This window comes from Diadema setosum, chromosome 2 (genome assembly GCF_964275005.1).
Source record: "Diadema setosum chromosome 2, eeDiaSeto1, whole genome shotgun sequence".
NCBI classification, from domain to species: domain Eukaryota; kingdom Metazoa; phylum Echinodermata; class Echinoidea; order Diadematoida; family Diadematidae; genus Diadema; species Diadema setosum.
Window position 1 is genome coordinate 15,281,180 of NC_092686.1, and position 25,027 is coordinate 15,306,206.

The 25,027-nt window shown below is 37.5% G+C and overlaps 1 protein-coding gene across 1 annotated transcript in view; it reads right to left on the reverse strand.

Moving 5' to 3' along the window:
- Positions 1-25,027, reverse strand: part of LOC140246180 (exportin-T-like) — a 99,298-nt gene that overhangs the window by 13,742 nt on the left and 60,529 nt on the right. Inside the window, exons 18-20 of the mRNA XM_072325619.1 lie at positions 18,973-19,040; positions 18,301-18,465; positions 16,831-16,956 (exon numbers count right to left, since the gene is read on the reverse strand). Coding sequence (XP_072181720.1) covers positions 16,831-16,956; positions 18,301-18,465; positions 18,973-19,040 — 359 coding nt within the window. The remainder of the gene's footprint in view (positions 1-16,830; positions 16,957-18,300; positions 18,466-18,972; positions 19,041-25,027) is intronic.

Consider the following 25,027-nt stretch of genomic DNA (forward strand, 5'->3'; position numbering starts at 1 on the left):
AAGCAAACGGAATCGAAATCGGGTTAGAAATGGCGAAGGAGTAGCATTTTGTAGCAAAATGTACAATATAGGTCAAAAAATCAAGGTCAAAGGTCAAAGAAGTCAAAGGTCAAAATTCTATGTAGAAGTTTTGAAGCCCTCACCTAGTGCCATCACAAAAAGCAAACGGAATCGAAATCGGGTTAGAAATGGCGAAGGAGTAGCATTTTGTAGCAAAATGTACAATACAGGTCAAAAATCAAGGTCAAAGGTCAAAGAAGTCAAAGGTCAAAATTCTGTGTAGAAGTTTTGAAGCCCTCACCTAGTGCCATCATATAAAGCAAACGGAATCGAAATCGGGTTAGAAATGGCGAATGAGTAGTATTTTGTAGCAAAATGTACAATATAGGTCGAAGGTCAAGGTCAAAGGTCACGACTGAAATTCTGTGTAGAAGTTTCAAAGCTCCCATGTAATGCTATCATATAAAGCAAACAGAATCAAAATTGGCTCATAAATGACAGAGAAGTAGCAAATTGAAGATTTTGATCACACACGGACGCACACACGGACGGACACACGGACGGACGGACGGACGGACGGACGGACACACGGACGGACACACACACGTACGGAGCCCGTTTCATAGTCCCCTGCTCGAACTCGTTCAGCGGGGACAAAAATGGAAAGTTATATCAACTGAAACTGCTTTTACAGAAACTGGTAAATTGCTTGGAATTTCTCTGAAAGCAAGTTAATATAGTAAAATAAATAAAAGTTTCCATCCCATATTTTGAGAGAAATCATGGAGCTCAATCCTTCTGAAACTGTAAAGAAAAACACCTTACATTTCCAAGACGGAGCTAAATCCTCCTGAAACTGAAAATAAAAATACCTTACATTTCCAAGAATATGTGAGTAAATCACATCACATTGTTTAGGCACAGTAGACGAATGCTACAAGGATAGGAAGCAACAGTCAGTGATGACATAGTTATATCAAAATGGTAGTTTCTTAACTTTTTTTTTTCTTGGGGGGGGGGGGAGACTATTGTGGTTCTTGGAATAGCAAAATATTCAGCTTTCTGCAAACTGAAGACTCTTCCCAATTCGACTAAAAAAAGAAAAGTGATTTCATTTACACACTTGTGCATCACATTCTCACAGTATGCTATGAATTGAATGCACAGGGAACACATTATCTCACTGAAACAGATTAGGATTAGAACTGATGTTTTTGGGGAAAAAAATAACACATGGACACCAACAATATGTTATTTCTTGTGATACTACTCTCTGAAAATCAACATATTGACCGATTCGGGTTCGTTGAGGGCAGCAGACATTTTATGGCACTGGGCGCAGCCATGAGCTCAAATTGCGGTGTCTCAACCGACCCCCCCTGCTCTCCCCCACCCCCAGGGCAACATGTTTATCGCACACTTGTAACAAAGGTTCGCGCACTAAGCAAGCATTCGCGCACTCAGTACGAGACGCCCATTGGCTAAAACAACCATGCATCAGTTTTTCATTCTGCGCGCGTGAGAGGGGTGGGGAGAGAGGAGGGGGGGGGGTCGGATGATACACCGCAGTAATGGCACTGTCCATGCCAAAAATACACATATCGCGTCACAGAATCGGTCGATAGATTGTATGAATCACAAACATTTCTTTCACATCATCAACTCATGTACACTCTGGACTAACCTAAATCAGATTGATATAGTTTTAATTGGTTGTTCACAAAAGTTAACATTAGACTAATTGCAGCATTTGGGTGAGCAAAAGCCACTCAAAATATTGAGAAAAAAAAATGCAGATAGGAGTGTAATACTCATAACTTTAAATGAAACTTGCTTTGACATTTTGCAACAAGAGTGCAGAAAATGGTCACATTTGGCATCCATGATTTCAAATCAATAATTAGATTCCTTCCCGCAACCACACATAAACTGTGCAACTACACGTATACCAGGTAGCTGCCAAGGCCATTGATTATGACATCATAGTAGTTAGTAGTGTGCAACAGATTGCTTGAACCAAATGCATTATCACGCATCAACATTAACATCCACACACCCACAAATTCCAACTAGACACAAGCAAGTATAGCCACATTCACACCCCCCCCCATTATTCATTTTTGAAAATAGATTTTTGCAACATGATGCGAAAAACGTTTCACTGTTATAGCAATCAGCACCTTGATGTACAAATCAGTCCCACTTGATTTTAAAAAAGAAAGAAAAAGGAAAAAGAGACACATGTGTAATTTGCCCCGGTCACTGTGCATGAATGCTGGAATTTCCTGCCTTTCACTGGGGTTTCCTGCTTCCCATGTTGAAAGACTCTTCTTAAAAATAAAAAGTTGCCCCCTGGGGATACAAGTTTATGGGTGGCACATGGGATGTTGATGTTGCAGAGACAAAAATACAATAGCTACGGCTGTTATTCAAGAAGCAGACATAATACTGGTAAGACCAACTTCCTGTGGTGGGGCAGGACATATCCGCTTGATTCAGGCAAAAACAGCAATGGGTCACTTGCCATTAAACTTTCAATGGGGATTGCCCCCCTTCCTTTGAAAACTTTGGGGGGGGGGCACTGTGGCTTACCACAGTAATTCCACTGTGAATGCTTCTGTAATGACATAGCTCTGCAGGAATTTTTTTCATGAAAGTGAAAGTTATTTCAAAAATACTGCTGCCTTTGAGGACTACAGTTTGTCCAGGGAGGTGGAATGGGTTTCCCACCTCTCTGGTTTGCCTGCTTTATCTCTGCAACCAAATACCTCCTGGCAACAGGGAAGGATTTCAGAGTAAGAAGGAACTCCTTTAAATCCTCATCAAGTTATTCTGCTTATGTGTCCGTGAATCAAATCAATTTTCTTGTAAAACATCTGGCAATAAATCTATGCTGGGGGGCATTTTCATTTTGTTGTCGTTGTATAAATCACAGGCCACACCCATGTGATGACGTGTTACTGAGATACAGCTGTACAATATTTCTTTGCGTTAATTCGCTCTCTACATGTGCCAGAAAAAACAAAAAAAATTGTGAAATTCCATTTAATTGTTTTTTATTCTACAGGTGTACTTATATGACAGCAGAAATATAAATTACAGAAGGGAAAAATAAAATTTCCATTACTTGAAAAATTCCAAACAATTTGAGATCTATGATTGTGTTCATTACACATGACTTGGAGAATATCTAACAACAATGTATTATTCCACTTCTACTGAATAATTTAATTTGATAGTTACGTCGACCTACAGTGCATGCATTTGTTCAATTTGCCCTTTGGATGTCGATGCAAAATGTGCATGCATCAACTTAATCAGATGGTGATCTACTTATTGGTTGTGTTCTTCTTTTTGTTTGTTTGTTTGTTTGTTTGTTTGTTTGTTTGTTTGGGTTTTTTTTTTTTTGGGGGGGGGGGGGGCTTCCAAACAGTAGTAGTAACATTCGGTAATTGAGTGGTGCAAGTTACGAAATTCAAACAAATCTCAAAAAAAAAACCCTCCTCGGTGGCTTGACTATTGTAAAGCAAGATATTTTTGAGACATGACATTTTCGTGAATTGGAGCCAGCGGCCTTTTTCATGGCATGAAATTTTTTGCAAATCATCACTGGCATTTAATGCATATTGTGCAGACAAGAACTACTTTCACAAGCATTTTAATTTTGGGAATCTTGGCTCTTTCGAAATTAACAATCCTTGTTTTACAGTAGTCTTGCGTAATGACCCTCTGCTCGCTCCTCTTGCAATTAAGACAGCAAGGCCTTTGACGAAGGCTAGTCAATTGACATCATCACCTGCTCCCATGCAGAGCATTAGATGAAGCAAGAATTGATGACGCTCACAGAGTTTGTATGGAGAGTGCGTCAGAGGGAATTCCCTGTTTCTCATATCAATGCTTCGTCTGTAAGATATTGCTTCAACACAGCGCGAAGGACTTGTATATCAGCAATAAACCCGTATCGAGTTCATTGTCCTTGCTGAATAGTCTCATTGTTTTAAATACTTCTTTCTGTGACGGTTGCTCTTTCCAGAAGACATCATCTTCCACGTGGCATTTTCTGCATCAGACCACCATGTTTGGATACAACTGAACAATTGGATAGTGCCTTTTTACGCTCTTATCTACTCTGCCATGCTCGTGTATGAAGTTTTTAATGAACTTTCCTTTTTCTTTTGTGACCAAGTCATCATAGACTGTTATGGTGACATGTGCTACACAAGAAATATGTAGTAAATATAATTTTTTTTTTTTTTATATGGTTTGAGTATCCTGAAATATGCATTGTAGGGGATCATCCATCAGGCCAGCCACGAAAAGCAGGCCTCGGGCCAACAGGGGTGTAACATGTGTAACAGGGGTCCATTACTACTAAAAGCTCTGCTTGGCAGGGTACAAAAAAAATAAAAGTGACTGGCATTGTTTGGTCATACTGAGTGATCATGTCAACAATTTCTGGTCATCATTTTCCTGCCAAATTCTGGAGCCAAAAATCACAGCATCATCCAAGAGGATACTGGCCATGAGCCACTATATCCCATGATGCAGAGTGGCAAAGTCATTCACACACAGCATTTTTTTTTTTGTGTGTGTGTGTGTTTCTAATACACTTGCATTATCTTCCTAACATCAAAACTCAAAACAACCTCCCTGTCCTCAAACAAATGAAGTTAAACCTCACATCAATCACTTGTTGTTGTTTTTTGGTGGCATTTTTGGCAAAGCACTCAAAACAAGACTTGACAGAAATGTGTAATGTTACATCATACATGTAATGATGACTGAACACATTACTACATAATTCAATATCACTTTAGGGCTAGTGTCACTAAAGGTTAGTTACTAATGATATGTGTGGATGACACAAAACTATACTTATTCTAAAGTGTTGCAATAAATGCATTTGATACTTACAATGATCATTAAGATAGCAAAGACAATGGCTACGATAATTAGCATTAATTGAGACCCTGTTATCTGTAAACCAGACCGGATTTTCCCCAAATTAAGCATGATTGCATGATTGGCTATGGTGAACAGGTGAACAGTCTGCAAGAAAGAGACCAAATCCTTTTACACTGAAGTTTATTAACATTTTTTTTTTTTTTTTTTTTTTAACAGTGTGGGCATTTTATGTAAACAGGTATACTACGAAAACTTGACTTGAATTGTGAGTGTAAATAATTGCTTGTTTAAATTGGTTATAAGGCCATGATTTACACAATTAGGCATTGTGAATGAATAAAATAGATCAGATGAATTTGTAAACAATGACTGGGGATGTTGCCACTTAAAAATGGCTTGAACAAGAATTGTGATCATGTATAACTGGATTCTGAGAATGAAAACCACTCCATTACTGGCACTAAAAAAATTCTATCCTTTTGATTTCTCTATAGGGAAGGACAAGGTATTGGGTATAACCCCTGCCCCTAGGACACATCAGAGAGGTACTTTAGGCTATGAATTATATTGATATGTTACAGTTTATTACAAACTAAAAAAAAAAAAATGAAAATAAACATGCCTGTATGAACACAAGTATCCAAGAAATATGTCACAAATGTGACCTTGAAAAAAAAAGCCTAAAGAATTACGTATTATCATTATTATTATTATTATTATTACTTTTTTTTTTGGGGGGGGGGGGTCTAAGAGAGAACAAAATAATTCTAACCGGTCCCTAGTCTCTGTATGTGTGTTGAATGCACAACTCCAACAATGGAGGAAGGAAACGATTTTCCTTCCTCTGGCTAATTTTTATAAGGAAAAAATGTATTACTTGATACTTAAAAAAAGTAGTGTCAGGGTCACATGAAATCAAATTGTATTTCCACATCCGTCATAAACATCCATCTATGGTCAGGTCAGGTCACTGATTGCGGATATCACACTATGAGATATCAGGTCACTATAGGAGATTGAGGCCACTGAACATGGCATAGTGCCTCAGGCCACAGAAATTCCCCTCCCCCTTCTTTCTTTCTTATTTGTAGATGAAATACCAGCAGGATTACGCAAATTCTTCTCAGAACTATCCATCATGTGAGGAGGAGGTCTTTGTTCCTCCTCCTCCAATATCACACCTTCTGTAACTGTAGCTTGTTTTCTGAGGTTGCCTTCATTGCAAACAAATCCTGACGAAAAAGCCCCCCCCCCCCCCCCCCCACTGCAGGTCATCATAGCACATGTACAACCAAGAAGTTCAAGGAAATTCAAATGAACACAAATAGTGCATTCATACTGCCATTACACAAATCAATGATTTTTTTTTTCTTCGTACATTACATTCTTCATTGGAATTTGCTCACACCCGCCAGTATTTGAGCAAGAAACACAAACGATAAAATCCCCCGATTTGCAGAATTTTGCAGTAGGAGGCAATCATTTGAAGAAGAAAAAAAGTCATTTCAAAGATTAATGACACACACACACACAAAAAAAAAAATGTCCATTATTGTTTGTTTGTTTGACTGCTCAAATAGTAGACCACAGATCAACAGGGGGAAAAAAATCTTTCATAATCTCTAGATTTCCTCTCTTGTTCTTCTTCTTCTTTTCTTCTTCTTCTTCTTCCTTTCTTCTTCTTCTTTTCTACTTCTTCTTCTTCTTCCTTTCTTCTTCTTCTTTTCTTCTTCTTCTTCTTCTTCCTTTCTTCTTCTTCTTTTCTCCTTCTTCTTCTTCTTCCTTTCTTCTTCTTCTTTTCTTCTTCTTCTTCTTCTTCCTTTCTTCTTCTTCTTCTTCCTTTCTTCTTCTTCTTTTCTTCTTCTTCTTCTTCTTACTCTTCTGCTTCTTTCTCTTCTTTACAATAAATATGTGTTCCTGCATCACAAAACCAACACAAAATTGCAAGACGCAGATTTTTAGGTTAAAGGTACTAGCCCACATTTGTAAACCCACGAAAATCAAAACTGCATAAAACAGGTCCAATATGACTTCAAGTACAAGTTATAACAGTAACATACCTCACCTGTTGCTCTTTGTCTATACCATTCGATAAAAGAGAGAAAATCATCGTTTTAAAATCAATTTTCAAACCGGGTCAACCCGACCCAAAATCGAATTGCGAACGCGGGCTAGCTACGTACATTAACTTACACATGTATCGCATGCATGTAGTACGCGCGTGGACCGGAGCTAGCGAGCGTTTTTATACGCATGCATACGGTGCATTTTCATTTATTTTTATGAAAGTAATGGGACTAATTGGAACGAAATTTTGCACAGGTGTTACAGCAATCATACCCAAACTCCATGCTAACTATGAGACCAATTGCTGCAGGTTTACAAATGTGGGCTAATACCTTTAAGGGGAGATTCTACAGAGTAGACTCTTAAGTTTAAAATGATGTATAAACCAATTACAAACTTTCCTGAGCTATGTATCTTAAGAATGCAAAAAGAAAGTATACATTCTGGAAAAGTGTTTACTGAGAAAAGAGGCTTTGAAATTTAGGGTTTATTCAAGTACAAAATCTCAACAAGCTGTGCTCTGTGCATGGGATGGGAAAAAAAAAAGGATGTATATCTCTGTAACAGCAACAATGAAGGAATTATAAAATTAGGCTACAATTTTGCACACTCAAGCACATTCTATTCGTGACTGATAACAACTTTTAACACAGCAGCAATAACTTTTCAAAAGTTATCAGCCTTGGGGGTGAGGAGTGTATGAGAGATTTTTAAGAAATGAAAAGGGGCCTATGAGACATACCTCATCACACTCTTATATGAAAAAAGTGTTTTTAGAAAACTGTAAAAATCACAAGTTCCCATGAGTTATGTGATCCCAAACTTCATGGCTATGTAGAAGAACTGCTCTTTCAGAAAATTTAAAAAGAAAACCCAGAATATTGACTAAATCAGGGTGTGCCCTTCTAGTTGGTTTTATGATGCATGATCATATGTTTTTCTACATATAATTTACTTTTGAAATAAGGGTAGTTGAGTACATAATGTATTTAATTTGAATCTCAATTTGACTTATCCATGAGCATTCAGCAGGACTTGCTCTTTCAGTAGCTTTAAAGGGATCGTATAGTTTTGGTTGAGACCTAATTTCAGGTTTCTAACATTTTTTGGTGAGATAATGAGAAACCACTAAAGTGTGGGACCCACACCTTATAACGATCGTTTTGTTTTACTTCGTTTTTGGATGTTTCAGTCATTGCAAACCCGATTTTCATCAAATAAACTTTGAATTCCTCTTAAAATGGTATGCTCTGTACTATCATAAGTGTTTTCTTGGTATCTCGCAAAAAGTTAAAAGCCCAATTCTCATCTCCACCAATACTGTACCATCCCTTTAAAGAGCAATTCTATCTCATTTCTAGGATGGCTTTCTTGGATACACTAAAAACAGACACACAGGATCATCAACCTTTAGAGGGGGAAAAAAAAGCCCCAAGGATTTGGGATCCTGTTATTGCGCATCACCGATATCAACAGAAACCACTAAAACCAGTACCCAAATTGGTAGAAGTGATGTCATAACCACGTCTCTCATTTAACTCTATACAAATCCTTGGTAAATTTGCTTTTAGGGCACAAAAGCAGGAAAAAGAATACAAATTGTACAATCCTTTGCATCCAATCACTGTGCACGTGGTCAGTGAATAATCAAACAGTAATCTGACAAATGTGGGGGAAAGGGCATTGAAGTTGGGTATCATCGACCAAAATCTTGGGATTTAAAGCCTTCTGTCTGTGTGTGTTTGCATTTAAAAAAAATAAATAAATAAATAAATAAAAAAATATATATATATATGAGAGGGGTGAAGCATTATGATTTTAATGTCAAAAATGCATATTTTGTTCCATCAAATGGAGTCTATGCTTCATAAGATATTTAGTTTACAGCAGGCTTTCATGCCATGCTGTCCTTTCATTGCCTATTTTGATCGGTTATGCAGAAGCTTTTGAGCTCGATCAAAGCTGATCAAAATGAATTTTGTGTATGTCATTGCAAAATCAATTGCGATATCATATCAAATGAAATTCAAATAAAAAAAAATCATTAAAAAAAAAAATGTACACAAACCAATGTGAGAATTGTGAGGCAATGACACCATCACATCTTCCAATTTATCTGTGTCTGGTGAAGTCAGCCAACATTTCAAAATTTCCCCACTTTCTCCATTTCATGTCCGATGCTGATGAAATTCCTATTGCTCTGTTCATCTCATTTATATCACAATCTGTTCAGTCAGCTTGAACAATGGATATGGAGATGAATTGCACTTGACATACGTGTCCATCTGAGCACATCGCGGTGACTCAGACCATTCTGGTTTGACCAAACAAGAATTACCCATGATTCATACGAACCAACATTAGATGAGTGATGCCAGGCACCCCCACTTTCCACCTCGCCGCATCATTTCTTTCATTCTCTGAACATCTCGCTTCCGCCAATTCATACTGCCAGTCTTGTTCTTATGTGTGTTTTTTCTTTCTTTCTTATTACAACATTAACTCATGCTACTGGATTTCCCATGACTCACCACTTTCCCATGCAGAGGTTTCTGTTTGTTTGAGGAATGCCCTCAAACTATCGAAACAGTCACAGAAAACCTCTCTACTGCTGAATTGGTGACATGACATTTGCTCTTGTGACAATTTGCTCCAGTATTATTTTCTCCAAGGACTCAGAAGTAGGGTTAGGGTTGTGTTTGTGGGTAGAATCAATGTAGAATCTATGTCTGGTTTAGTATGTGGATATTTCATAGTCTGAGCAGTTGTTGCACAAGCAAATGTCATGGAACTGTTGAATTAGCTCCCATTACTTTGAACATACACATCTTGCTGGTTAAAAAAACAAAACAAAAAACAAATAAAAACACACAGACAAGAATGGTAATTGCTGTAAACAGCTGAAATATCGATTAACATTCTTACTATTTGCAAAATTCTCTTTCTTTTTAGCTTTTTTCCCCTACAAAACACATGAAAGTCATACGGCAGATGCTGTGTCTTGGGCCATACATGCAAATTAAATCAATTTTGTAATGAATACCAGAATTAATCAATAACAATTCCATACAAAGTTCATATTGGATTACATAAATGGAAAAAAAAAATGATAGTGTAGTTGAATGTTTATTAGAATTAAACATAAAATAAAAAGTTATGGCATTTCAGTTGTGCATTTTGCAGAGTGATATAAGTCTGCACTGGCTACCTGGAGCTGTATAAAATTGTTCTGTGGTCACAGAGATACTACAGTTGTATAGTAAATCTTCCTTGTGTCTGAATAATCTCATTACTCCATCTATGCCTAGAAAAAATATCTGCTTTTTTGATATGCACTAACTCTAATATTTTACCAGGTTCATCTCCCTGCTCTCATGGAGATTTTTCTTTGCTCTTGCAGCAAAGTATGAAAGACCTAAATGGCACAATGCAACCCCCCCCCCCCAAAAAAAAAAAAAATCAAAGAAACAACAGCAATAACATCATGAGCATTACATGTGGTTGATATGCAATAACATGGCAAAATGCAATGTTAGAATCATAACGATTTGGATAAAGTGGATTCATCACCAAGCTAAAAAATTTTGAGCATATGGATTTACCAGATTTACCACACTAATCTGGCAGGATTGTTCATTTCCTCTGTATCAAAATTTGGGTATTCCCTTGAAATGAATGCAGGAATAGAAATGTGACAATAACACACATGGTCTCATTTCCTGGGTTACCACCAAACAATCCCAGTCCCCACACTACATGCAAAATTTGCCGATTGCTGTAACATTCCTAAGAGTCATACAGAGATAGTGGTGCATTTGGTTTGATTTTCTGTTTGTTGGTTTGCAATGTCGACCAGGACAGGATGTCCAAAGTGTGATCAATGTTACCAATAGCTCCTTCAGGATGTCCGTTATACATCCGTGTCAGATGTACTGCACGTATGTGTACGTGTATCATAGGGTGTCTGTCAAAACATCATAGCGGAAACTGTTTGGTTGCACCTCAAAGCGAACCCCATCTTTAATAAGGTTCTTTATCATTAGCTTGCGTTCTCACAAACAAAAATGAACTCAATATTTGTCCATCAGATTTTCATTTGCTGATACACAGCTGCACAGAACCTGTGTCTTCAGTCTAAAAACGTCAAACTCAAAACACTTTTTTATTTCATTTTAAGCAATGACTCTCCAACTGCAGAGACAGATGTACGTGTAAAATTCCACGGTATGTCCCCCCCCCCCTCCCCCTCCTCAAAATATCTAGAGTCCACATTTTCTTGATACTATTCATATTTGGCCAAATGCAGCCCTGTGAGTCATTGGTGTAAAACTTATTCACAGGCAGTTGGGTCTGAATATTCGCGTGCTTTTATTTTTGTGCTAGTTTCTGGTTGCACGAAATGCGTGAAAATTTCAATACTGCCAAAATTTCCACTTTTACAGTAATCAGGTGGCGGCAGTGATAACTGAATCAAAGAAAGACCTCCCTCCATAGTCCATATTAAAAATAAAATTGTGAGCATTGAAGGCCTTCCTTGTGCACTGCAGACAGTGGGCGTTAAAGGACAGTAATAGGTGCAGAAACTGCAAGAAAAAACTGGAAGTCTGGTGCATATGCTGAACATTTGTTACAACCAAATGACCTTTGGCTAGACAAAACAGGGAGTGTACCAAAAAAACATCAAGACGCAGACATGTCATCATTTCTTAAAGGTAGGGGATACCTTTTACAGACCTCCCAAAATGCAGCAAAACATTAAATATGAACCTCAGGGGACTTGTTTAGGCCACTGCTGAGAAATTTGGAAGTCAACATTTATCTACAATTTGAATAATGCACAAAACTCAACTACTCAGTAGTTCTGTGTGTCAGCCACACTTAAGCCTTTTTGTTGCAGTCTTCTGTATCTTTTATTTATAAACACAAATCTAAAAGTATAAGAGCTGATGTAGTAATATATAGAGTGTGTGGCAAGAATGTATATAGAAATGTTTGTAAGTTTGGATGAACTTTCTTCACAAAATATACATGATGGACACACATGCAGTGCATGGGTCTGCAAAGGTAGCCTAGTAATGTACTGGAATTTACGGTGAGCCCCGAAAAAAATTCAATTCAAAATCTAATGGTCAATAAAAATGTATTAAATGTTACCTTCCACTTTCAATACTTTATGGGAGTTTCTAAAATGATACTCTCTTCAACATACCACTGTATTTATACAACTCTTCATTTAAGGCATGCAAATGGGATTCCCTACCTTTAAAAGCATCCTTGCGTGGGAAGGTTTTCAAGGGGAATAATAGGCCCGTTCACAAACAACGAAAATGGAAATTTCAATCGCGATCCAAATTTCGATTTTTTTTCCAACCGTTCATACACAGGGAAAAATCGCACTTCGCATCAAGGAAAGAACGATCAGTGGCCAAACTGCGCATGCACGAAACGTGCATAACCGAAGACTGACCCCGCAGTCCCAATAATAGAGTTTCGCACGCGCTACGAACGATGGGATTAAAAATACCGATTTCTGAATCTCGATCGCGCTCACACACACGACGCTTGGCAAAATAATCGCGATTATTCTGAAAAATCGCACTAATAGTGCGAGTTGGATCGCGATAAGGATCGCGGTAATTAGTGAGAATTTTCTGTCCACACTGGAAAAAATTTCGAAATTTTGATCGCGATAAGAAAATCGATTTTTAAATCGCACTTTTTCCCTTATGTGTGAACGGGCCTATAATGTCATCCGTCAGACAATATGACAGCTATGACAGCACCCTAACCCTAGACCATGGCCACTCCCTTGTTTTCCTTAGGAGTCAGATTCTGACGTGTGCATTGGCATGAAGATTATGTCCTTCAGTATCTTTGCCAGGAGCATTAACTTTAGCATGTGACGTCTCTGATTCTGTCATCTCAAGACTTAACAGTTTTGGTAAGATGTTTACACTTCTGTAGACATTATGCTAGTTTGTACACCTATAGGACGTGACAAACAGGAGTCACTCCCACAAATCCCTAGACTGTCTGTTATGTCTGCATAAGGGGTGTGGTGGTCTACTGTGGGGGTGAAAATAGGGCCAAAAAAACCAACAACAACAAACAAACAGTCACTCTTTAAAGTGAGATTCCTATTAATCTTCAAGTTGGCTGTGATAGCAAGCTAGACTCCACTTTATGTTCAAGTTGGTCATAAGCAAACAGAATAGTGAAATCTCCGTCAGAATAAAAAAGGGGCTAACATGGAATTTCAAAGTTTCTAGTGTTTTCATGAAAGCTGTGCTACAATCTCGAACATATGTGCACATCACATAAAGGGATCAATGTACTTGCCCCCAATTTTTTTTATAACTTGTTTGTACATGATCAATATCAAAGTCATTTCCTGTCATTTGGTAAATATCAATGCAAGTGTAATAATTGCAGCTTTATAAAGTGAGAACTGCTTAATCATTTGAACAGTAAAATATGATTTGAAAGATACAATTTCTTTCTTTTTAATGCATCGAAAAATGGGAAATCTAACCAAGATTTATATGCAAGCTAATGGGAAACTAGTCACAGGATGACTCTGTCTTATGACTAGCATGTGACTGTAACCAGCATTGTTTTTCTGAATATATTATGTGGAATTTGAAACTTAACCACTTTTTCCTATTTTTGTGTGTGTGCCCAATCCTTTTGAAACTAGAATTGTTTCCTTTTCACTCAATTCAGTTTGCTCTGTTGAACATTGAGTCTTCAGAGATCAAAGCTGGCTTACACATCAAAAACATTGGCCTGGATGGCAAATCATAAATGTAATATGCATGTTTTATATTCCAAACAAACAGACCTTTACAAGCTGAAAAATACCACAAGAGGGAAAATTGTCATGTTCGACCCGCCCATTCACACCAAGTCTTGGCACTACAGAAACAGCAACAGCTTTTTGCCACTATAATGCGCATGTGGGACTGGCTCTGCAGTCTGCTACATGCAACAGACATGAACAGCAAACTGGTCGACTTACTGGACATTTTGTGTGCGGACATGTGGTGTCTCCCAGAGGAAATCATGTGACAAATTGAAAAGTTTTTTTCTTGCTGATGTTTTAGAATGCTCTTCTACCAATGATACCTACTACCAATATTTTCACTATAAATGCAAATATAAGTAAGACTAAGAGACTGATAAAATCATCAAAAGGGAAATTTAGCACAACTTTTCATGACCACCTCAATCCTGTACAGCTCAGAATGCACACTATGGATTTCTAAAATTTGCTACATACAAATGTATGTACATTCTGCTTTCAGAGGAATGGGCACTAGCCAGAAAAAAAAAAAAGAATCCACAAAAAACAGTCTTTTCCTTTTTTGAAATCTACAAAACAACTTCTGTCTCGAATTGTTTGGCTTTTTTGTCACTGCAATTGTTCAGCTTGCACAACAGGAACAGTGGATTTAAGGAAGATTAATGGATTTTTATGCCATGAAATACAAAATTCCTCAAAATCCTATGAACTTTCAATAACCTTCCAACCAAGAGGGCTTTAGATCCCATGCAGAATACCTAGTCATCTAAGCCACTGCAAGCCCAGCGTGCTTGCCAAAACATAAGAAATAGACTTACGGCTGAAAAAACAAGAGATGTGTCCAGTGTCACAGTCCTTGTAGCTGGTGGATATCTAAGAAAGTTTTGATTTCGAATGTGAAATCTAAGATAGCAGTTTTGACAACTGTACAATGACAGTAATCATAATTATAATCATAATGAAACTCATGATAATGATCATACTTATGATATTATGATAATACTAATACCAGCACCTGAAACACAAAGCTTGTGTTTATATGCTTGGAAGTTCATTTACATAGGGGGAGAAAAATTGTAACAACTCACCCAGTTTGTTTCATGATACCACATACTGAATCTAGCTTAAAATGGCAACTATTTTCAAAATGGCCAGAAAATTAGTGAAAAAAAGACCCCACATACTGTGAAAGTGGATATTTTTGTGCAACTAATTTTTCGCGCTTGGCCGGATAAGAGGAGTTTCGCGTGTTTCTAATTCCGTGCAATCAAGACATCACGCACAGGAACATATGGCAAACAAACTATTCGTGTGCTTTTATTTTCGCGCTAGTTTCTGGTTGCGCGAAATGTTTGAAAATTTCCACTTTTACAGTACACACCAATTTTGCCTGTTTCATTTGGATATTAGAATATAAACATACTGTTTCCCCTCATACTAAAATGGAAGAAATGCCCTGGAATGCCTGAAGGAATATGAACTACTGTATCATACACAATATAATGAGCAAGTCTAATTTTTTGTGAATCGGGACTCTCCAACAATTTCCTAAGTGATAAAATTCCCGATTGTGGGGTACAGTATTGAATGGAGAAACATATGTGTGCACGTCACATTCATGTCAGTATGAGAGTTACTATTTTTTTGTGTGTTTTTAAATTCACAAACAAGCAGCACACAACTCACAAAATTCGCGAAAATAAAAACCTCACAAAATATTTGGCATATACAGTATTTATTGTGATATTCATTACAAATCTCAAGTGCAGGCATGGAGACTGACATTCCACTTCAATAAACCCAAGCATGGCAGTGTTTGCTGGGCAATGAATCAGCTGATATGGTAGATTAGCCAATGCAGGTTATTAAAAAGAGTCTGGTAATCCAATGCCCTCCTTATCTTGGGGAATTTGCAACATACCATCGCATAATCGGAATTAAAATTTTGTTTATCTCTTCCACAGGATTGTTTGGAATTGTTTGAACTCTCATAAGACCAGTCATGTGCAATCACATGAATTTTGGAATGCATTGTGTGCAACCACACAATGGTTGATTTATCTATACAACGTTGTTTATTTCCTGGCAAAAAAAAAGAAAAAAAAAAGAGAAAGAAAATCGCTGATAAACAAATGCATGCTCTCAGAATCTTGCACAATGACATCCTGACCTTTTTTGGAGAGGGTAATTTCATAGTCCATTTTAGGCATGACAATCGAGCTATGAAACACTTGATCAATATTCATATCAAATAGTGAACATCATTCTGAACTTTAACTCCACAGCAAAGTGAATGTCTGGATCAATATCTATATAAGTTCCTTGAGCAATATGTCGGAAAATGTAACAATTTTAATGCAAATCATGAACAGCCCTATTAATATGTGACCATGTGAGAGTACTAATATTTGGGTCATAAAGTTACTGCAGATTCCACAGCCTGAATATACAATATACAGATATAGAGCTGGTTTGTTCTCAACTACTGTAGTAAAGTAGCAAGTTCAGCAGAATGTTTCTGAAGTTGCATAAAAAAGAACACAATATGCTGTACTTTTCAACAAAATATTTCACAATTTTTGGTGTCTTTATCCTGAAAGCATTGTCATAGCTTTCACTTTTTTCCTCCTCTTCATTTCCAATCAACTTCATCAGCAGTTATGCAAGAACTACTACAGTCATCCAATCATATCAATCATACAATCATATCATCATCATCATCGACATTAGCATCACATACAGTGTAGTAAACATTATTCATTGTTATTATGACTACCACTGCACTACTCAAAATCATTGTTATTTACTTTTACCGCTGCCATTTTTATGATTAATTTGAAACCATTATCATCGTCATGCCACAACCAGTGCACAATGATCATGAGTACTCATAAATTGTACATCAATGCAGGAATCATTTAGATGCCACAATAATGATCATCACTGAATAACAGTATAATAAAGCACTCTCCTCCTCCTCCTCCTCCTCCTCCTCATCATCAACATCATCACCTACAACATCATCACTGTTGTCATGGTTACTGCATCATCCTTACCTGGGCAGAGTCGGTATCCACACGAACTGGGAGGGACATGAAACACTCCGTCTGCAAAAACTGGACCAGATTCAGCCCGTCCTTTGTGTAAATACTTTTAAGTACTGTTGATGCTTCTGCCAGGGCCTGCGGAAGAAGATAAAGACAAAAACAAAACAAACAACGTAAAACCCACTCTTTCACCGGCCTTTCCAGGTCAATGTTCTTTGGATAGGTTTGACAGCAATCAGGTACAGATATCATGGAAGAGTTTATTCACTGATAGCCATAATACTAGATTTTCAAAAGTTCCGATTTCATAGATCACTTGCTAAACAAAAAAAATTACCTATGGTAGTGAGAATTAAATATACTTCGATACCTGGGCAAGCATGTATGGTAGTCTCAACTCCTTCACATGTTTTATAATCATTGATTTAATTCGATCAAAAATAGTATAGTGTGGTTTAGAACATACTGTCTCATCCTAAAGTAAAACATCACGCAATCAGAATATGGTGGCAATCCACAGACATTCAAGGTAATTTCAATACTGACGGTCCTTTTTTTTTTTAACACAATCGATGAAAATCCCTTTCAGGTTTTTAACTGATTCCAGACTGCTGCAAGGTTACACCATGGGGTGCATAAAAATCCCATTCAACTTTTTAATTATCTTTTCACATTATAGAAATTTAGCTAACTTTTGATTTACAACCAGTGACCAATAGTGATTTCACAACTGGTTGTAAGACATAGGACTGGTAATAGAACCATTCCAGATTCAAACTTAGCATAATAAAAGAGATCAATGATTATTTCTACAGACAACTTTTTCTTGCCATATACCTGTACATCATGAATATAATTCAATGTCCCATGCATGTTGTCCAAAAAATTATTTATTCAAAAATATATTGACCGATTCTGTGACGCGCTATGTGTATTTTTGGCATGGGCGCAGCCATAGTGGGTGTCTCAGCCGACCCCCCCTTCCCACTCCCCACCCCTTTCCCTACACTAGCACGCGCGCAGAATGAAAAACTGCTTTAGCCAATGGGCGTCTCGTACTGAGTGCGCGAATGCTTGCTTAGTGCGCGAACCTCAGTTACAAGTGCGCGATAAACATGTTGCCCGGGGTGGGGGAGAGCAGGGGGGTCGGCTGAGACACCCACTATGGCTGCGCCCAGTGCCATGAAATGTCTGCTGCCCTCAACGAACCCGAATCGGTCAATAAGTGGAAATATTTTAGGAAATAAATAGTACTCATAGTTCTCTTTTTTTTTTCTCTCCCCATTGAGAGTGAGTCTTCTTAGCACTGAAATTTCACTGGTAATCTCTCTATCTCTCACACTCACACACACACAAACACACACACACACACACACACACATACACAAAATCTGTCCCTCTCCAATCTTCAGGGTACAAGTTCAGACACAGCAGACAGAAACACATAGAGTTGCCCAAATAATGAGACAGAATGGTTACCATGACAGTTTGTGCGTCGGTGAGGTCAAACGACTTCTGGAGGGGAGCGAGAAAGCACGCCGGTATGACGTACTTGTAGATAAATTCCCGAAAGAGAGGCATCCCGCCATTGCCTCCCCACGACTCGATCAACCTTTTCAGGATATTGAAGCAAGTCTTTATCATCTGGGGGTCAGAGAGTTGAAGAGAAATCAAGAAAGAAAGAAAATTCCATGTTAGCTCCATGGTTGTTTAGTTTGTCTATTACAATTGCAAAGTAAGATATCAGGCTAAGAAAAATGTCTCTGAAGTTACAATGAAAAAAGTATAATAGTGCTTTACTTTTAAACGAATATCTAAGTTTTTTTTGTGTGTCTTATATCCAGCAAAACCTTATTATGACCTTTGACCTTTCCTTCCTCTCCAGTCTCACGACTCATCATCACTTAATGAAGAATCGCTACAGTCAATATCTTAGGCTGTCATCACTATCATTATTATAATCACCATCATTATTGTCATCAAGAACATTATCATTGATGTCAGCACCATTATCATTATCTATCATTGTTAGGAAAATCACAGCACTGAATGTCTGCTTTAAATAGGTACCATTTAAATATCAAATGCGGTACCGGTGGATGGAAACATTCTACAGCCTTGCAGGCAGGCAACTTTACAATGGGTGCTTACCACTGGATCTGGCTCCTCAATGGTTGCCCTGACAACGCTAAGCAGAACCTCCTCGAAGCTAGGTTGCTCTGAGGAGATAGATGAAAATCAATAGATGAAAACAATGAATAAGTTGGGTTTATTGCATGGAAAATTGTATTGAATTTTGATTGCATTTGCCAAGAAGGCTAGAGAAAGTGACTGGTTTCAAATCACAAGGTTTACTGATTGGCATTGCAGATTCCGCCTCTGAACAGTTGGGATACTTACCGAATTGCCAACTTGTACAATGCTGCTATAAAAAAAAAAAAAAAAAAAATCTTTAGAAATGTTCACATGCTGAGTAAGAGTCATTACAATGCTCCTGAAAAGGATATCTACATAGGAAAAGTCTGATAATTTGTCATGACAAAGGCTTTTGATGCTATTTTTAAGTGTAAGGATATCAAAAAACAAAATTCAGAAAATAAAGTTATAATCTGATGAAGTTGCATTGAATCTACATGTACAAATATCAAGTCTACCTCAGTCAATTGGCAGGCTGCTGCTCACACAATTTGACTATCCCATTTTATACTGGTATGCTTGTCTGCAGGTAATACATTGTACACGTAGAATGTAACACACACCTGCACTGTGTAGGCAAGACATATGATAGATAATGGTTCATGGAATCAAATTGCTGCTTACTCAGTAACTTGTGCATTGGTTTACTGTTGCAGAGAACTTTTGCAAACTACTCCCATCATTTCACCAACCAAAACACAACATGGGCCTACATCAAGAGCAGTCATTCACTCATTCATATGAAACTTTCAACACCATACAGTGTACCATGTTTCAATAGAGTGACTATAGTGTGTGGTACCAAACATTAGATATACACGGTGTACATGATTGTGTTGATGATAATCATTTTAATTTCATTTCATTTTTCTTTCATTTCCGACAAATGTATACAATATGGCAATTGCATATATACACAAAGTAAAGTACAACGTAACTTTTGCATATTCAAATGAGATAATAGTTTGTTTGTTTGTTTGTTTTTTTACCATTATATTATGATTAGCATCAAAACTAAAATTCTCATCCATATTCCTACCATGACTACTCACTTGACAATACATCTTCAACAACCATTGCATACATTCATAAATTCTTAAATAGTTAGTGAGCTACACAGTTAGATTGTTACTTTCAGTTGAAGCAGACTGGTGTCAAAGTCAACATTATTCCTGTAAAAAGTAGGACTTGAAGACACCATATACAGCTGATAGATTGACATAACAGATGTCATCCCCTTTCATTACGTCTGCTACTATGACAACATTGGCTGCTCATTCCAACTAAATTCTTCTTCTTCTTCCTCTGTTGTGCAAAACTTCCCCCGCAGAATGCAGGAAGGCAAGCAGACTAAAAACTTTTTCTGTATGGCATCCATGAGAAACTTTACACTGTAACATGATCAGGTTGCATAATATTTACACCAACACAGATTGCAAATTCTCTTGCCTTAATGTCTGAACCGGAGAAGATTTATTGCAATTTCTGCTAAGAGTATACCATGCAGCTTTTATTTCAAAATCCCCCAGGCCCTCAAAAAAAGTTACCTGTACTTTCATTTTTACAGTCTCGTTATACCAGGCAGTACCTCTCTTTCCTCATTATCATGCTAGCCAGTGCAGCCTTATTAAAAAAAAAAAAAAGACAGACACAAACAGCCAGAAAATCGAGCACACTCAAAACTCCAGGCACCTGTCAATTTCATGTTTACACTTTGTACATGCTGTGTGAAGGACAGTGCAGTGCCTTACAAGACTTTGGGGGAGACAGAGGTCTTGGTTAGCCTTTGTTCAAGGCCCTCGTAGTCCCATAATTGCAAGAGAAGGCCACAGAGGGATGTTATTAAAGCAATAGGCCTAAAGAGTCAAATCACCAACACGAGACGAGAATCAATGAGGGGGCTTTTGGAAATCCATCAAATACTTCACGTCTTGTGGTATCATGAAATACGTTGAATGTTTGATCACAAAAATTGACAAAACAATCAGCAGAGCTCTGGACAGGATATGCAGTGAAAATCCATTATACAATGTACATTGATTATCTGATGCTGGTGGCTGAGCAATTTGATATTTGCCAAAATTACAGACTGATTTATTTACCATGAGCGGTGCAGGGGTTAACCTTTCCTCCTGGCTCATGAATAATAAGCACAAATTATCACTTGACAGATCTAAAAAAAGGGCCCCTTGCACTAACATGAAGTCCTGAACTTTGACTAGTTTGCATAGTTTTCAATGCAAACAACAGCTTGAAGCTCTTTAAAAGAGGCTGTGTGCATTGAGTGCCGACTGGCACACATCATGATGACATCCAAAGTCCCTGCCACAGTAAGGGTTACTCTGCATAGCATGCATGAGCTAGTCTTCTCTGGCCTGCTGAACGTAAAGACTATTTATGTGACACTCACAGGAAGGGAAATCCCACAGATATTGCGCAATGTGCCATCATACAAATTACATTGTAATCAAAATCTGCAGTGCCAATCAATCTTTTTTTTTCTTTTCTTTTTTGAAGGCTGTGTCTGCCTTTTCAATGAATTATTTTGGGCACAGATGCGAAAATTTAATACATCGTACATGCCAGACGTGCCATATGTGCCAAGAGGAAAATAGAGGCCCAATGAACCTAGTGTGGCATTACTCAATGCAGGAACTCGAAGGGTTATTTTCTACATTCCTACTGGTTCAAAATGGAAGTTATTGTCGGTGACCACAAACTTTGTAATATATGGTAAAGATATTATTGGCAATATTTGTACACCCACCACGTTTCTCCACATCTTTTCAACAAACTTAATGATATTCAAGGTTTGAGGTAAATATGAAATGAAGGACAAACACATCTCAATGACAAAAACAGTAATCACATTATTTAATTTGGCCTGACAGTGAGTTTTTCTTTCCAAACAATTATGATATTACCTCTAAAGTAAAGTAACACAATTTGCAAATCCCCGACAGTGGTGCTATATCTTGAAAGTATAATTTCTGGGCTAGGAATTGAATTTCTATCTTCCTGTAAACAGGACTAAACTTCATGTAATTTGCTAAGACCTTTATGAAGTCAGTCAGTTTCTCACTTGATCAAAAACAAGGCCAGGGCCCCGTTGCTAGAAACTTTGCGTTTAAACGCAACTTGCAACTGATTGTCACTGGCCAATCAAAATCATTGTTGCATGCATGTCTTCTTAATAGGGCAGACCCTGAGCCAATAAGAATCGTTGTTTCAAAATTAGCAATTATTTGCAATTGATTGCAACTTTCTTGCAACGGGGCCCAGAACTGGGCAAATACCCAAAACAATGTTCAATATTTTCTTTCAAGTTTTCATGCCAATCAAGTAGCATAAGGCCAAAACAAAAAAAATTGTTGCATTGGCGTAACATGAGATTTTCAAATAGGGTCGGTCGGGCGGATTTTTTTTTTTTTTTTTTTTTTTTTTTGCTACCTGCATTTTACGTGTAAAACTCGTGCTCAGCTCAGTAAACAGTTACAACTGCTGCACCGAATGTGCTGTGTTCATCTATTCTACAAATCATTTATGAGGCCGATATTACTGGAATTATACCCCTTCACAGAATTTAAAGATGTTGAAATCCCTATCCTGAATGTTTTCACTTCATATTTTACTATTTTGACTTAGATAAGATAGATGCAAATTGACCCATATGTACGATCTTTTCATCGCACACGGCGATCTCTATTACAGTCCCACATATACAGATTCGTGTAAGCTCTCCACACAAGAAACCTATGGCAAAACTGTGCACAATACATCGCAGTCTGAATGCTACGTATACACTGAATAAATCTTGTTAGAGTACGTGTCCGTGTTGGAAACAGATGACGTACTGATCAAGGAAGACTTATGCGAGGCGCTAGATCTCTCCCTCCCTCGTACATCCGATATCCCCAGAGCCGTTTCCACTTCCGGGTTTGTGCGATCGCGATCGCAATCAACAAGATATTTGATATCGATAGCAAAAAAAAAAAATAAAAAAACATGGGGTCGGCGGAATTTTTAGGGTCGGGCGGGTTACGCCAATGCAACAATTTTTTTTTTTTGGCCTAATGGACTGACCTACAGTGTACCTGACTACCACATGTAGAACAATAACAAGACTTGTATTTACCCATGGACTGATCTAAATGACTACCACATGTAGACTGATAACAAACTTGCATTTACCAAAACAAATGAGGAAAAAAAAGCATAACTAACAACAAATGCTCTTGGAAATACAAGTAAGCAACTATTCTGAAAGCATCAGTTTCTGTAATGATAATTTCATTGTTTAGTTTTGTTTTCCTTTATGACATGAAGACACATCCACACAAACATAGAGAGCTGCTTTCAGAAAGATTTCATTTCCACAGGAAAGATGGCTTGTCACAAATCTATATTTACATCAAAACTTACTCTGTTACTTTTCCTTTCATCCATCCCGGATGAAAGTGTTTATTTTCAGTCTTCCGTTCTTGGCATTTTCAAGTATTCTTTTTTTTTTTCTTAGATTTTTCAGATATTTTCAGACTGCCCCAGATCATCATCACTGTAAACACTCCGAAACTGTCTCTATTGTGTGTTGCTAGAAGCTATTTATGATTCTGTCATGTTTCGATTCTTCAGTCTACTCTTTTTGATTGGTTGTGAAGTAAACTGAGATGTAGCTGCGTCATCAGGTGGGAATAAATGCGTTTCATGTTGATATTTCCTAATATGGAGTCATGTTCGTGACGTGCACACTTGACTGCTCTCTCATTATACATACATGTACATACACAACAGGAAATGAGACCTCGCAAGTTATTTGAATGATATTTGGAGTAGACAATGTATAAGACAGTCAGCTCCACCAGCACACACATATAACACACACACACACACACACACACACACACAGACACACACACACAAATGTAGGCGTCAACATGAACGACATCATTCATTCTATAGATATATCATCTCCATAACTTTGGTTAAAAAAAAACCTACACACATGGCATGCAAATAAGACTGTAAATCTCATTGATATTTACCCATTTGACAAAGAGGCATTAAACAATAAAATCCAAAATAGGCTTCAAGATACAGATCGCTCTTCAAATATTAACATTTAGTCAATATAAAATGTCAAACTACCACGTATTTGATAACAGCTGCTGCTGATACTGCAATATCAATATGTATACAGCCTTGATGCTTGTACAGTTATGCATTAAAAAAAAAACAGTGTCATTTCCATGCATACAGTAATTCACATTCCCTCTGTCTGTAGCAGGAATATCAGCATTAATCAGCTTTATAAATGTAAAAAACACAATATTTTATATCTCGACTCCCATGAAAAATCACATAAAGCCTACCAACATACGGTTATGATAGGTCTTGCATTATGACTTATTACACTAATCCCTTTAAACCTATCATACAAAATTGTATGCCTGCTGAAATTGCTTTGTTCCCTGGCTCCAGACTTGTTTGCAGACATAGAAATGGTACATTGTACAATATAAATACGATTACCACAAAAGCTGTCATTTTTAAAGTTTAAAAAAAAAAAAAAATTTATTTCGTAAATCAATGTTGGGCCGCGAATTCAACAACACACGAAAACATTGCGATAGGGCAGGAATATGCTTATGATATCTTCAATGTCAAATCTTGAAAACAACATCTCGCGAAAATGTCTTTGACCTCCTCATGCGGCAAAACATCTATACGCAAAGATAACAGCTTTTACAGTACAATGTAGTTGACTTTACCAAGAGACTAAAAATATGCATTATAAAATGTAAAATGTAAGACAAAGAAAACCATCTGGCTGATGATCAATCAAGCAAGGGTCACAAAACAGCAAAAACCCTGACAAACAATCAACACAATCAATAGACACACATAATGAACATGCTCAGACTGTGGGTACATGAAATAAACCTGGCACAGGAACACAGTTTCCAGCTAAAATTGAAAATGTATCATTATGGAATTAGAGGCAATGTGTTAA